The sequence below is a fragment of the Musca autumnalis genome, unplaced genomic scaffold, assembly GCF_047663935.1.
Source record: "Musca autumnalis isolate F117 unplaced genomic scaffold, ASM4766393v1 scaffold_3, whole genome shotgun sequence".
In the NCBI taxonomy this organism is placed as follows: Eukaryota; Metazoa; Arthropoda; class Insecta; order Diptera; family Muscidae; genus Musca; species Musca autumnalis.
The window spans coordinates 50,268,159-50,280,946 of NW_027411866.1; the positions used below are offsets into that span (position 1 = coordinate 50,268,159).

Genomic DNA, 12,788 nt, shown 5'->3' on the forward strand with positions numbered 1-12,788 from the left:
CATGTATAGGAATCCAAATGTCTTGCAAAATTAGGGAAAATGGAGGAAAATAGAGAAGCTATAAAAGGCCAAAAGCGGCAAATTGAAGCCTTTATTTGTGCAGTAACCGTCATTAAAGTTGCGGGTGATGACATACAAATTTTAAAGCCATAAACCGATTGTGTTGCCCAAAGATAATAAAGTAAAAGACAGTTGTGTGCATTTTGTATTTCTTTATTTTGTGGAAATAAAAATAAGAGTAAGTGATGCTAGTGGATGCATGCCTATAAATGACCGTTTTTTTTAACAACGGTTTTCTATTATAGACTTTCCCGGAAAAATTCACCAATTCCACTGGCCTCAGCTATTCCCAGAAGTGGGGCCAGTGCGTCTTTTTTTGATTACCCTTTTTGCTGTTTGTGGCCAGTGCTTTTGCCAGTTGTGCTAACGTTTTGCCAGTACCATATTACCAAGTTTTTGTGCGGTTATTTGAACCGATGCCTTTTTGAGTGTGGCCATAAAATTTTAAAGAGCCAATTCCCGCCTGAGAAGGTTTTTAGTGTGCTGGTTGGTTCGGCTTCCTGCCAACTTTGAGGCCACCAAATAACACCATTGGAACACTATATATATGCCTGTGTGCTGAAAAGAGGTATCGCCATTTTTGCCAATTTAACAAGCTGGAAAGTGAGGTAACACGTACTTTTGAGTGTTTTTCTGTAAAAATCATGGCGGTTATCTGCAACTAAATAAAAGAAAGAAAATTCGTTAACTAAAAAAAAAAATTAAATTAAATATAAAATTTGAAATTAATGATAAATTGGTCATTTGGTTAATTGTCTTACAAATGAACAAATATTTGATACCAAAAACCAACAAAAAACAATCTTGTATTAATGTGTGATGTCCTTGTGTTCGTCCTAGATTCTAAGTAAATTCAATATTGTTAGGATTTTTAATACCAGTTTCTTTCTTTCTAAAAGTTTTATACGATTTTTCAAGGATTCTAGAGTGGTTTGGGAAGCAAATTAGTGAGCCAATTTGGCCTTAGAACTTTCTTAAGTGAGCTCTCTTAGGATATATATTTTGATAATTAGGCGGCGAATATTAAAACGCCGAATACGCTCTAGGGACCTTATTAATGAAATTTAATCTAATATTTAAATAATTTACTGGTGTTAGAGATTCCATTTTCTTGTCATTTTTTTATATTAGACAGACTATCAATAAAAGATTTAGTTTTAAGTCAACTTTTTATATTAATAAATGTTCCATGTTTTGATTAGTTGAAAAAAAAGATAATATGTGTTAATCTATTTGTGATTGGGGGACTCCTTTAAAAGGTGATGAGGTGAGTGGGTGTGTCTTGTGGGGTTTCCAACGAAATGCGAATTGGACTTTTGGAAACCATGGAAGGGCGGGCAAATGCGGGAGTAATAACATCAATCCTCCCTTATCAAAGCAGTGTTTGTATGTTTGTTTTTCTTATTTGTATCGTTTGTTCGTTAGCATATCAAATTTGTGTTCGCCCTGTGGAGTTAGGTTTGGACGGTTGAGAACCAGACCCTGAACTGCTAGCAAAGCCGGATGGTTCAATCTAGCGCCGCCTGAGCAGGGATTGTAACAATTACTTATTTTCCCACACAAAATTCTTTGAACGAACGAAGATTTTTCTACGTTGTTCGATTAGAAATACTCTCTGAACGACGAATAAGTATGTCCCATCCCTAACAAATGAGAGAATTTATCGAAAAAATTAATTATGACATGTCTAAAGTACAGTACACATTGTCAGTTTTGAATGACGATTTTTTGGAATTATCGATAACTGTCCAACCGTCCAGCAACCACAAAATATTTTGTGGTTGTATGATGAATGACAAAAATGAACGGCCACACTAGCAAGCAACTACAAAGCTGTCATTCAAAACTGACAAAGTGTACCCAGCTTAAATTCAAAATTGAAAAATTTGTTGAAAACACAAAAATTTTTAGAAAAAAGGAAAAAGATGAATGAAAATTAATGAACTAAACATTTTATACAGATGCAGAAGGAAGATGGTTGTGTTTCCTTCTTAATTCCACACATTTCTTGTCCATTAGTTCAAAATCGCGTAAAAAATCAGAAACAAAAAGGAAACAAATAACTGAAAGTCTGTATACACAAACATTGTTAGGTTTAGTATTAAGAGAAAATAAAATGATACAAGCTCTCAAGATATGAAAGGGCCGGGAGCAAGCTCGATTTAAACATATTTACACATTTTATTATGTGCTACACAAATTATTATATAACGCCAAGTTTACACTTGCGCTCCAAAATCCACTGGATTTCACGAAATCCTGAAATACACCCCAGTGTTTACACTAATTTTTTGTTGATTTCAAACATATCACAATGATCAAGGTAGGTGCATATGCGCAGCTGATCGAACATGAATTTTCAAAACAAGTTGTTTTAAATTGAATTAATCATAAAAAAATATACGACAATATAGAACTTTACAACTTTATTTGGAAAATTATCCTAAAATTATCTATATATGGTATTAATTGTGTATAGTACTAACAAATGAAAAAAAAAAATGTTATCGTTAAGATATCATAATAATAAATTTTGATAGATAAAAGTTGTGCTCAGAAACTGCACAATATTAGTACTTGCAGTAGTTTTCCCGTTTAGTGCTAAATATACGTTCCCGTATTTCGAAATCTAGCAAGAATTGCACTTCTCTTTAAACAAATATGGCGCCGAATAACACCCTCTTCTCCTGTTTTCTGCCATATAATTTGGCCTAGTAGAAACTAGCAGCAAGCATGTTCATTGGCATCTAATATGATAGCTGATACGTTGATTTTGACATTTATGCTGGAGTTTTTGCAATTTCCGTCATTTCTCCGTTCCCGTATTTTTAAAGAAATTTGTATGGGGAAGCAGTTTTTGAAAATTTGCTCTTTTTTCTAACATTACCATTAAAAAAGTACCGGAACAATGAAAAATAGCATTGTAACAAAGTAATTTAATATCTTTTTCACATTGTTTAAAAATTTTGATACTAAAATTTTTTGTGGCAGCAATTGACCATCTACCTTGTTTATTGTGATACGTGAAAAGTGTTGCAACTTTTGGTACTTTTTTAGGCAAAAACAGGGTTGTATATCATGTGTACTGTGATTTCGATGTTGATTTCGCTGAAATCACGAAATGAGATGATTTCATTTGTGTATGCGAAATCATGATAAATTTTGCTCGATTTCGCGCGAAATCAGGAAATGCCTTCGAAATCACGAAACGACGCCGAATGTAAACCAAACATAAGTCTGAAACTGATTATTTGCAACAAGTATTATTAAATCAACACATAATAGGTTTAAGTTGTCTTTATATATTGTACTTATTCAAACTTCGTATGATTTTAAAATGAAGACTCAATAAATTTTGAATTGAATTGAATTGAACTAAATTTTGAAAATAGAAACATATAAAAATATATTGAAAATACAAAATTATTCAGAATTTATGAAAAGTCTATTGCTTTTCCTATTCATTTAATGTATATTTTATGTGTTTTCGGTTCAAATTTTCGTGAAAACAAGGAAACAAAAATGAAGGAAATTTTGTCCATATTTCTGTTAATTACGAATGGTGTCGTGGAAACGGGTTAATTCGTGTACGTCGTTCGACATGCGAACATCGTAATTGAAACGCTCGTGTGAACATGACATAAGATAGTGGCACTATCGATAGTTTGCAAGCTCTTGCTCTGTTCCAGAACCTGCAAGAATCTACTATTTTTTACTACCATAAAGGGGAGTACACACTATCATTCAAAACTGACAGTCAACTTACTTTTAGGACAATTTTCCGGAAAATAACAACTTTTATTTAGCTAAAAACTGTTGAAATACAATACATACGGTATTATTTAGAGATTTCAAAAGAAATTTATAAGTTAGGCTTTGATATTCACGAAATAGTCCTCGATGACTGTCAGTTTTGCTTGTCAATGTGTACTATAATTAACACTTTTTCCTTAATGTTATCGGAAAAATAGTAAAAATTATTAGATTCTTTCAGTTCTGGAACAGACCATCTATTATTACCAAATGAACGTATCAATCCGTTGTGCGAACTACGTGTACTAAAAAACGGGTTATCGTTCCGAACGTTTTTTTAAATGAATCGTTCCTTTGAACTAGTTCGGTCATCATTCAGACATCACAACTCTATTACTTGTCACATCACGTAAACAAAGTAAAAAGAGCAGGTTCCACAAGCAAAACAAAACTATTTTATTTTAGAGGTAATTTACACGAGGAAACAATGTTTCCTTGTTTCCTCTAAAACGTGTGTTCCGTTTTGATTCTCATTCGCAAAATTGGTCAGTGTTGGGAACAAATGTAGAAATGATTGTACAAAAACTTACAAAAGGCACTTTTGGATGGATACGTGCAAGAACTAAGTCTTATGCCAGACTATGAAAATTTTCATTGAAAGCGTTTTGCCATTTTCTTCCAAATTTTCATTGACGTCTACACACATATATGAAATCATATGAAAATTTTGATATTTTCATTGATTTGCATTGGTTTGAGAGTTATGAATTTAAACACAAAGAATAATTTCAGATTACAGAACCTTGTGTACAGAGTTTCACCCCCTTCACACCTCTTGCCTATAAACTAATTTTCACGTACATGAAAATTTTCATAGTCTGGCATAAGACTAAATAATAATTTCATAATAATTTATTTATTTTGTGTTGTAAAAAATGTTTCTTGTAATTGTTATAGTAAGGTATTTCACTACTTCATGAATTGATACCCATTTTTTAACAATTTACGACAGGTAATACAGGTATTTTTACCCTCATGTGTCATACTTTTTACGGAATTGTTCATGAATGGTTATTTATATTATTAGCCCTTTCTTTTTACCTGTTTTTGTAGTTTTCCAAAGAATTGTTTTTTGAATATTCATGTACAATAGGTAGATAATCATTTTTGGTAACTTTATGTAAAAACGTACGTCTACCGTTCAAAAGGTACGCTTGTTAAACAGCGCAACCCTGAAAATGCAATTACGAATGAGAATCAAAACGGAACACACGTTTTAGAGGAAACATTGTTTCCTCGTGTAAATTACCTCTTATTTTGTGAAAAAATGGATAAATATGCCGATTATTTAATATGTGGTGAAATATATAAATCACCAGCTCACTCCAATAAAACCCCATACATTTTAAAATGCCATCAATGTTCTGACATATTCCTACTTTTGGAATCTTTCATATTTCATATTGAAGATTATTGTAAGCAAATTGTTGCTGACCAACCAACAACAGTTCCAACCATTGTGAAGTCCGAAAATGACCCCACCACCATCATGGGTTTTACTATACTTGATGTAAGTAGTAAGTACATTTAAAGATGATGCCTTGAGTTCTAACAATTTTTAATGCCTTTTAGGATCCAGCGGTTGTCGTGAAAAACGAACCCATAATAGATATAGAATTTGAAGATAGTTCAATGAGAGAAATAGAGGAGAGTAGCGTGCAGGACAAACCGACAATAATTAATGAAACAGATAAAATACTAGATGAATGTACTGGACATCTAAAAGTAGAAACTGATACGGAAGCACAGGTCGTTGACGGTAGTAGTACCGATGAAGCTGAGGAAGGAAATGATGAAATGTTGGAGGTTTACGAAATTGTTGAAGAAGAAGAATGTGATACAGAAGAAGATGAAATGGTGAGTTAGAAAGATTGTGACAAGACTGATTTACACGCGACCTCCCGATTCTTATCGGGAAGTGTGGACTTCAAAAACATATTTGTTGTGTTCAGGACAAAAATACCTACCTGTCTACCTGTGGTAAAAATTTAGAAGAATGGGGAGGACGCGTGTAAACCCGTCTTAATCCGATTTTACAAAGTCCTTACAAGGTGATTGAATAATCAGTGTAATAATTAAACGTTATATATTTTAGAAAACATGTGTAGATGAATCTGTACCCCCATTTGTATCCAGCTTTATGGAATCCCGGACAAATGTAATTGCTTTGATAACGTCATATAAAAAACATTTGCAGGACAAAGGTCTAAGGGGTCACGCCGATGACAATGGTTTAAAAACACTACAAGAGAGTGATTGGAATAAGTTGACAAACGATATCAATAACAAATGCCATTTAAATTTGTCTTCGGAAGATGTTGCAAATATTCTTGAGTATTTCTATCAGCAGTACAAGGAATATCTTATGTGTCTCACGGATAGTAAAACTACAAAATATAGCAAACCCCATTGGTATTTTGAGTATCTCGATTTTCTAGATAGACCCAACGAAGCCAACATATTTCAAATAGATGATCATTCCTCCATTTTGTCCCAAGAAGAGATTATTATCATAATTGACATTTATAAACAATATCCCTATCTATGGAACACTAATTTGGCTGAGTATTGCTGTACTAATCCGCGTCACGAATCTCTAGAGAACATGATATGGAACTTGGAAGTTCAATTGAATCTGAAAGTAAGCCAAAGTGCCTTAAAGAAATATTTAAGGTGCATACACAATTATTACCAAAAAGAGAAACAACGGCGCATGAAAAGCACAAAGATGGAATATGTTGCGGATGTGCTTTATGATAAAATGAGTTTCCTTTCGAAACATGTTGGCCCATTCAAATGTCCCGATTGCGACTTAGAAATCAAGTGCCCTTTTACATTGAAAATTCATAAATTCGGTATTCATGGAGGTGAACTACCGTTTACCTGTTCTACATGTCAATCGCAATTTCGTTCGTTGAACTCGTACGTTTTCCATGTTAAGAAACATGTACAGGATCTTAGTATAGAGTGTAAAATATGCGATAGAAGATTTGTCAGTTCAAACGATTTAAAGAAACACATGCTTAGCCACAGTGAATATAAAATTATTTCCAATGAAGCTAACAGAATTCATGGGGCGCAAAGAATTCGAAAGGAAAAGTCGAGTTCCGCATCTAATGTTGTGTTTATTACAAAGGTTAAAACAGCAGTAAATAGCCCAACAAGTTCAAAGCAAATGGTAGAACCATCAACATCAAATTTAAGTGGATCTATTGCGTGTAAAGTTTGTGGTGTACAATTTAAAGCTAGAAAAAGTTTAAACCAACATATGAGAATACATATAAAGAAATAAAAATTAATATAACAACAATTTAATATTATAAGTTAATAGATAGTAACAAAACATGTAAATACATTTGTTTAAATAAAAAAAAAAAAAAATATTTAGAATTATATTTTTCATTTAAGTAAAATGTAGTAGGTTACCTTTTCGTCTTAAAAGAACGCTCGTTATAGGGAGGGAATAACAACTTAGTAAGCTGATTCTTGATCTGACTTTTTATTGACTTTTAGCAATCAGAGTATAGGCATTGTTCATAGTATGAAATGCCTGGATGTTTTGATAGATGTTAAATTATCATTCGATACCCATATAGACAATGTCGTGACTCATACCCCCATTATTATAAGTGTTCTTTTGTTAAAGTTTGGATTTTACGAACAGATTAATAGCGTACTGGTTAACTTTAAGTGAAAAGTGACCATTCAATTTTAAGGGCAACCTTTTTTCCATTAACTTTGAATGTGAAACTTAGGGGTCGATTATGCATCACCACTAAACTTGAGTTGCATTGTCAATTGACAGCGTGACTGAGATGAAATGCTGTATTATTGATGTCAACCCAACTGGGTGGTCGATAAACGTGCTGGCGATCAGTGTGTTTTTTTTTTCAAACTTGTGAACTCTATTTTTAATCCAAAACACAAAATTCACCACCAAAAGCTATTTTAAAATGATAAGTTCAGAGGATTTTTTTGTTGGTGAAGAAAATGTACAGGACATTGCATATATTAAAACAAATTTAAGGGACAAGTCGAATCCATTGGAATTACCATTTGCACTGTTAGTTGATGCTCATTTTGAAAGATATGTATATCAGCAAATTATTTTAGGTGTAAGGCGTATTTTCGTTTGCCATAGGATGCCGTAGTTTACGTTGTGGAAACGTTAAAGGATGACTTTCAAAAGTGTATGCTGCGTTGAGATTTTTTGCGGAGGGAAGTTTTCACAAGTCCCATGGCAATGATTACAATTGCATGGCTCAATCTACATTGTCGAACGTATTGAAGGAAGTTGTCCACTTGATAGGGGGCAAATTGTGCCAAAATTGAATTGTTTCAAAGTTGACGGAGGATGAAAAAGACAAAATAAAAATCATTTTTATTCACAAACGTGTAGTCGGCTGTATCGATGGAATAGATGCAACATATGTGCACATTGGATTTGCATTCAATTTATCAATTAATATTTCAAACTGTTGTTTTGTCTTTATCTAAAAAATCTAATATATTTTCACATTTGATTGAATATTTTGAAAAGCATGAATGAAAATTCGTTATATTTTAAATTTGAATGTTTCCATATCATTCCACTCATTGCGTAATTTCTCGCAGAAAGTAGAATTCTTGCAAAAATGTTTGGGATCGCTAAAAACTCAAATTCAAAAAGGAGAAGCTTTTCCAAATTTTTGTTTTTAAAATCAAAAAAGGAAATGTTTATTAGAGTTTTATTATTTTTCAAATTTAACAAAAAACCACGCATACTAAAAAATGTTGTAATAAATGTTGTTGCCTCTATAAGCTGTGTTTTAGTGTGCGGCACTTCGTTCGTATATAATTTTTCAAAAAAAAAAAGAACAAAATTTTTTCAAAGTAGTTTGTGCATGGCCTTTTTCATATTTAAATAAAATAAAAGTTATTTTAGTAATTATTAGCAGAAACCATAAAAACCATAATTTTCTCGGGCAGTTTATCAGTCCTCAAAGCTGTTTCCAACATCTCCAGTAGTGCTTAGACATCTATCAATAAAATTCGGGACCTTTTAACTGACCAGAACACCATACAACTGTTTTGGGGTTCGATTATGAATAGCAACTCAACTGTAGTTGCGTTGCCAGAAAATAGCAGGAAACTTATATGCCGACAATGCATGCAAAATTTGCATGTACAGCACCGTTAGAATGTGATACGCTCATTGAAACATTGGTTTTGGAAACTTACATTAACACTGAATTAGCTTTAAAAGCCAAGCAAAACAATATGGATTTCAGTCGTTTCGATTAAAATAACACAAATCCTTCAAGCATTAAACCTAAATATCCCACCGATGTGGATAAAAGAAAAATACGTATTTTTCCCGTCTACGTATGGGTCACACCATCTTCACACATCAACATCTTCTAAACAAAGAACTCGACAATAAATGTCCGAAGTGCGGAAATATCGGTACTGTTGAACATTTTCTAATTTGCACCAACTATGTCTCAACAACACTGGAATCGATGTCCTTAAGTCACCAACTATTAAACTCTCGTCTAATTATATAATTTAAATTAGTTATATTCTGTGAATCTATAGTATTATAAGTATTAGCTGATGGCCATTGTAGCCAATGCTATATCTTATTAACATTGTATTTACTACAAGTTAATATGTATAATAAATAAATAATTCATTCGTACAACAGGAAATAATTTTTGAGATCAGATTTTCCAATTTATTGTGATGGTATACATAAATAAATTAGTTTTGACTTAGCTTGTGAAATTGCACATACATATCTGTTGCACTATAGGTATTGCATTATTTCATACAATGTTTTGACAATTACTCATTATTTTTTATTACTATATGCTCCCCTCCTTCCTTTTCAATTACGCTACAAAATTCCTTTACGTTCGTTCCATGAGCTTTCGTGATGTGACGACAAAGTCCTCGATAATGTGAATAATCCTTTCCACAAACTGAACACGCAAACTTCTGTCCATTGTGAACTTTTTTATGTTGATTCAAAATATTCGTACTGGTAAAAGCTTTACCGCATGTATCACAAACTTGATCCCGGACATTCGAATGAATTTTCTTATGATCCGCTAAATTTCTAGGGTAGGCGAATTCCTGACCACAAATATCACAGACATGTTTGCGTTTAGCTAATAGGCTTTGCTTATGCTCTTTACGGTGTTGTTTAGCTTCTTGAATTGTGGAAAATGTTATTAAGCATATTTTGCAACTGTTTGTGGCATGAAGAGATGACTCCTGATGTAGTTCATGGACTCGAACAAAATGTCTTCGGAAACTTCTTGGGTTTGTATATACCTTATTGCAAAGAGTACATGTACACTGAGTTTTGTTGTGTGTTTGCAGATGTTGTCGTAGCAAACCACGATGTGTAAACCCTTTACCACAACTGGAACACACATGATCTCTTATGTTGGCATGGTTTTTCATATGGTTGTTCAATTGATGCTGGGTGTAAAAACTATCTGCACATTGTTCACAGACAAATGGCTTTGGGCCGTGTTTAATAACATGTCGACGCCATTCCTTTCTGCTGGGGAAGGATTTATCACAACAATCGCATTTAAAAGGACATTCTTTTGTGTGACGTCTCAAGTGATAAACAAACTCCTTTTTAAGTGATATTTCCTTTTGACACACCATGCATTTGAAGGGCTTTGTACCCTCATGTTTTGATACATGAAATTTGAAAACATATATATCGGAAAAGGATTGCCTACAATGGCTACATGTAAAAGGCCCAACATGTGGCATTAAAAATCGCAAATCTTTATAAGAATAACAATTTGATATACTGCTAAAATTGTCCAAAGATTGTTCGATTTTTATTACTTGTTTTTGTTTCATAGCCATTTTTTTGAGATCATCGACAAGACCTTTCATAACTTGTACTGTTAAGTTCTCCATTTGATGAATACCGCTGAATTCTGTCACCATACTCTGTAGCGCTTCTTGTTTGTACTCAGCAGATGTATGATAAATATTTTCTTCATTCCAAAGGCATTCATTTTTCTTGATAAGTTTTATTAATGTGAGAAACTGCTCTTCGCTTAGTCGATTACAGGAAATTGTTGTCTACATAAATTAAAAAATGATAAATAATTAATATTAAAAAAATTTAATCTTGGTTATATTCACCTGCGTATGAACGCGTATATAAGGAATTAGAAATGTTAACTGATCATAATACCACAAAGTTGTTGCTACGCCATTTATCTTGCCTTGTTCTCTGCGATAATGATATATAAAACTGGCTCGTAAACGGTTTATAAGTAACTTAATGTATTTTACGTTAGTATTTATGTTATATTTTTTATTGATTAGTTTACGTATTATCTCATATCCTTCGGAAATGTTTGAAGAAATTTTATTTTTATTCCATAGTGGTTCTTGTTGTTTGTATGCTTCAATAATTGATGAAACGAATTCATGGTTTTCATATAAACTCTTTAAGTCATTGCCGATATCTTCTTCAGTAAAATTGAAATCTCGATCTTCGTCAGTATCGTTATCAATCTAAAATACAAAATGTTTATGAAAATCTGCTGATCTATGTACATATTTCTCTTTCGAGAACTCCTGCTGGAGTGTTCGCAAGAAATACTGATGTGTTACCTCATGGTAATCATTGGATTCCGTATTATTATCTTCATCATCGTGGGCATCTTGTATTTCCATTTTTGATGTGTCCTCTTTGGTCCCATGTAAAATTTGTACATGTAACTCTGAACAAAAATCGCCTGTGGTATTATCAAGTGGATCCTAAAATGAAATGAAATTGATAACCATGCTGGGTATATCTTCATACAAACCTTCTCGATTTTTATTGTGCTTGGTGAGGAGCTCCCACTCTTGTCATTTTGAAATACTTTCCCAGCATTCTGTGGACAAAATGCATAATCGTCGTACTCATTGTTTAAATGTAAATTTTGTGTGTGACTTAAGAACTCGTCCATGTTTTCATAACGATGATTACATTGTATACACGACAGCAGGATATATGGTTTTTCGCTGATTGAAAACGATATATAAATTTCTCCATATTTCGACAAATTTCTCATATTTCCAGTTGTTTGATATACAATTAACTTTAACACCGTGACGATTTATGTACGTCTACCCTAAAAACTATTTTCCTAACAGCTGATTGATTTAATGTTCAGCTGAGCGAGCCAACAACCGTTAGGTTATAAAAACGTATGTATCTGACTGTTTAAAATTCAAACTTTAAATGCATCATCAGCCTTGTTTTGAGAAATTACTTTTGTGCTTGGTCATCTGAAATCCATTGGATTTCATTTGACGTTTAAGATTGACAGTTGAAATCGAGTGGATTTCGCAAATGTAAATATAGTATTAAGTTCACATTTGAGGGCGAAACCTATAGCTCTGCGTGTTGCGTGTGCGTAAAAAATACAAAAACAAAATACATGTATGTATTTCAAATTGAAAACAACAACAAATACATGTATTTTGTTTTTGTATTTTTTTACGCACACGCAACACGCAGAGCTATAGGTTTCGGCCTGAAATCGAGTGGTTTTTGTAAATTTAAACGTACTCAAAACACTTTTGCCAATTTAAACGGCGTTTGCATTGGTGTTTTTTTCGGGTTAACATCCTTTATGAGGATTTATTTGACGTTTGCGCTATGTCGATGGTCAGATTAGCAAGGTTTCATGAAACCAATTTCGTTAAAGTTTCTTTTCAAATTTCGTTAATGTCCACACACGTTAACGTGAAATTTAAGATCTTTGCGTGTCCTCTTTATTTTACCATTCGCGTTTGTTTTGTTTCTCATACTAATAAAAACAAAAAAAGACATAAATAAACCAAAAAACAACACAAAATAATTAACATTAATAATTGAATTAATATTAATAGTTAAATTTTCA

The 12,788-nt window shown here is 32.8% G+C and overlaps 2 protein-coding genes and 1 long non-coding RNA gene across 4 annotated transcripts; 2 read left to right on the forward strand and 1 right to left on the reverse strand.

The window, feature by feature from the left end:
• Positions 1-692, forward strand: LOC141397875 (uncharacterized). Its single transcript, XR_012411543.1, has 2 exons — positions 1-238; positions 306-692. It is a non-coding gene; the product is annotated as an uncharacterized lncRNA (long non-coding RNA).
• A 3,503-nt stretch (positions 693-4,195) lies between these two features.
• LOC141398516 (uncharacterized) lies at positions 4,196-7,168 on the forward strand. The gene is made up of 4 exons (XM_073975839.1): positions 4,196-4,231; positions 5,283-5,383; positions 5,446-5,730; positions 5,969-7,168. Exons 2-4 carry the CDS (start codon positions 5,363-5,365, stop codon positions 7,163-7,165), a joined length of 1,503 nt encoding a protein of 500 aa, XP_073831940.1. The 5' UTR covers positions 4,196-4,231; positions 5,283-5,362; the 3' UTR covers positions 7,166-7,168.
• A 2,398-nt stretch (positions 7,169-9,566) lies between these two features.
• Positions 9,567-12,038, reverse strand: LOC141398515 (uncharacterized). Of its 2 annotated transcripts, none has more exons than XM_073975837.1 (4): positions 11,706-12,038; positions 11,509-11,655; positions 11,032-11,409; positions 9,567-10,968 (listed from the first exon to the last, which is right to left on the reverse strand). In XM_073975837.1, the coding sequence occupies exons 1-4, from the start codon at positions 11,952-11,954 to the stop codon at positions 9,700-9,702; spliced, it is 2,043 nt and encodes a 680-aa protein (XP_073831938.1). In that variant the 5' UTR covers positions 11,955-12,038; the 3' UTR covers positions 9,567-9,699. The 2 variants fall into 2 exon arrangements, with proteins under 2 accessions (XP_073831938.1, XP_073831939.1); XM_073975838.1 differs by having other exon boundaries at positions 11,509-11,633; positions 11,706-11,998.
• Between the last annotated feature and the right edge of the window lie 750 nt (positions 12,039-12,788).

Bases quoted from the DNA above. Each gene is read 5' to 3' on its own strand.
- LOC141398515 (XM_073975837.1), bottom strand. From the start codon at position 11,954: ATGAGAAATTTGTCGAAATATGGAGAAATTTATATATCGTTTTCAATC. The intron at 11,656-11,705 runs GTTTGTATGAAG...ATTTCATTTTAG, and splicing joins GCACAATAAAAATCGAGAAG to GATCCACTTGATAATACCAC. The intron at 10,969-11,031 runs GTGAATATAACC...TAATTTATGTAG, and splicing joins ATATACGCGTTCATACGCAG to ACAACAATTTCCTGTAATCG.
- LOC141398516 (XM_073975839.1), top strand. From the start codon at position 5,363: ATGGGTTTTACTATACTTGAT. The intron at 5,384-5,445 runs GTAAGTAGTAAG...AATGCCTTTTAG, and splicing joins TGGGTTTTACTATACTTGAT to GATCCAGCGGTTGTCGTGAA. The intron at 5,731-5,968 runs GTGAGTTAGAAA...TATATATTTTAG, and splicing joins ATACAGAAGAAGATGAAATG to AAAACATGTGTAGATGAATC.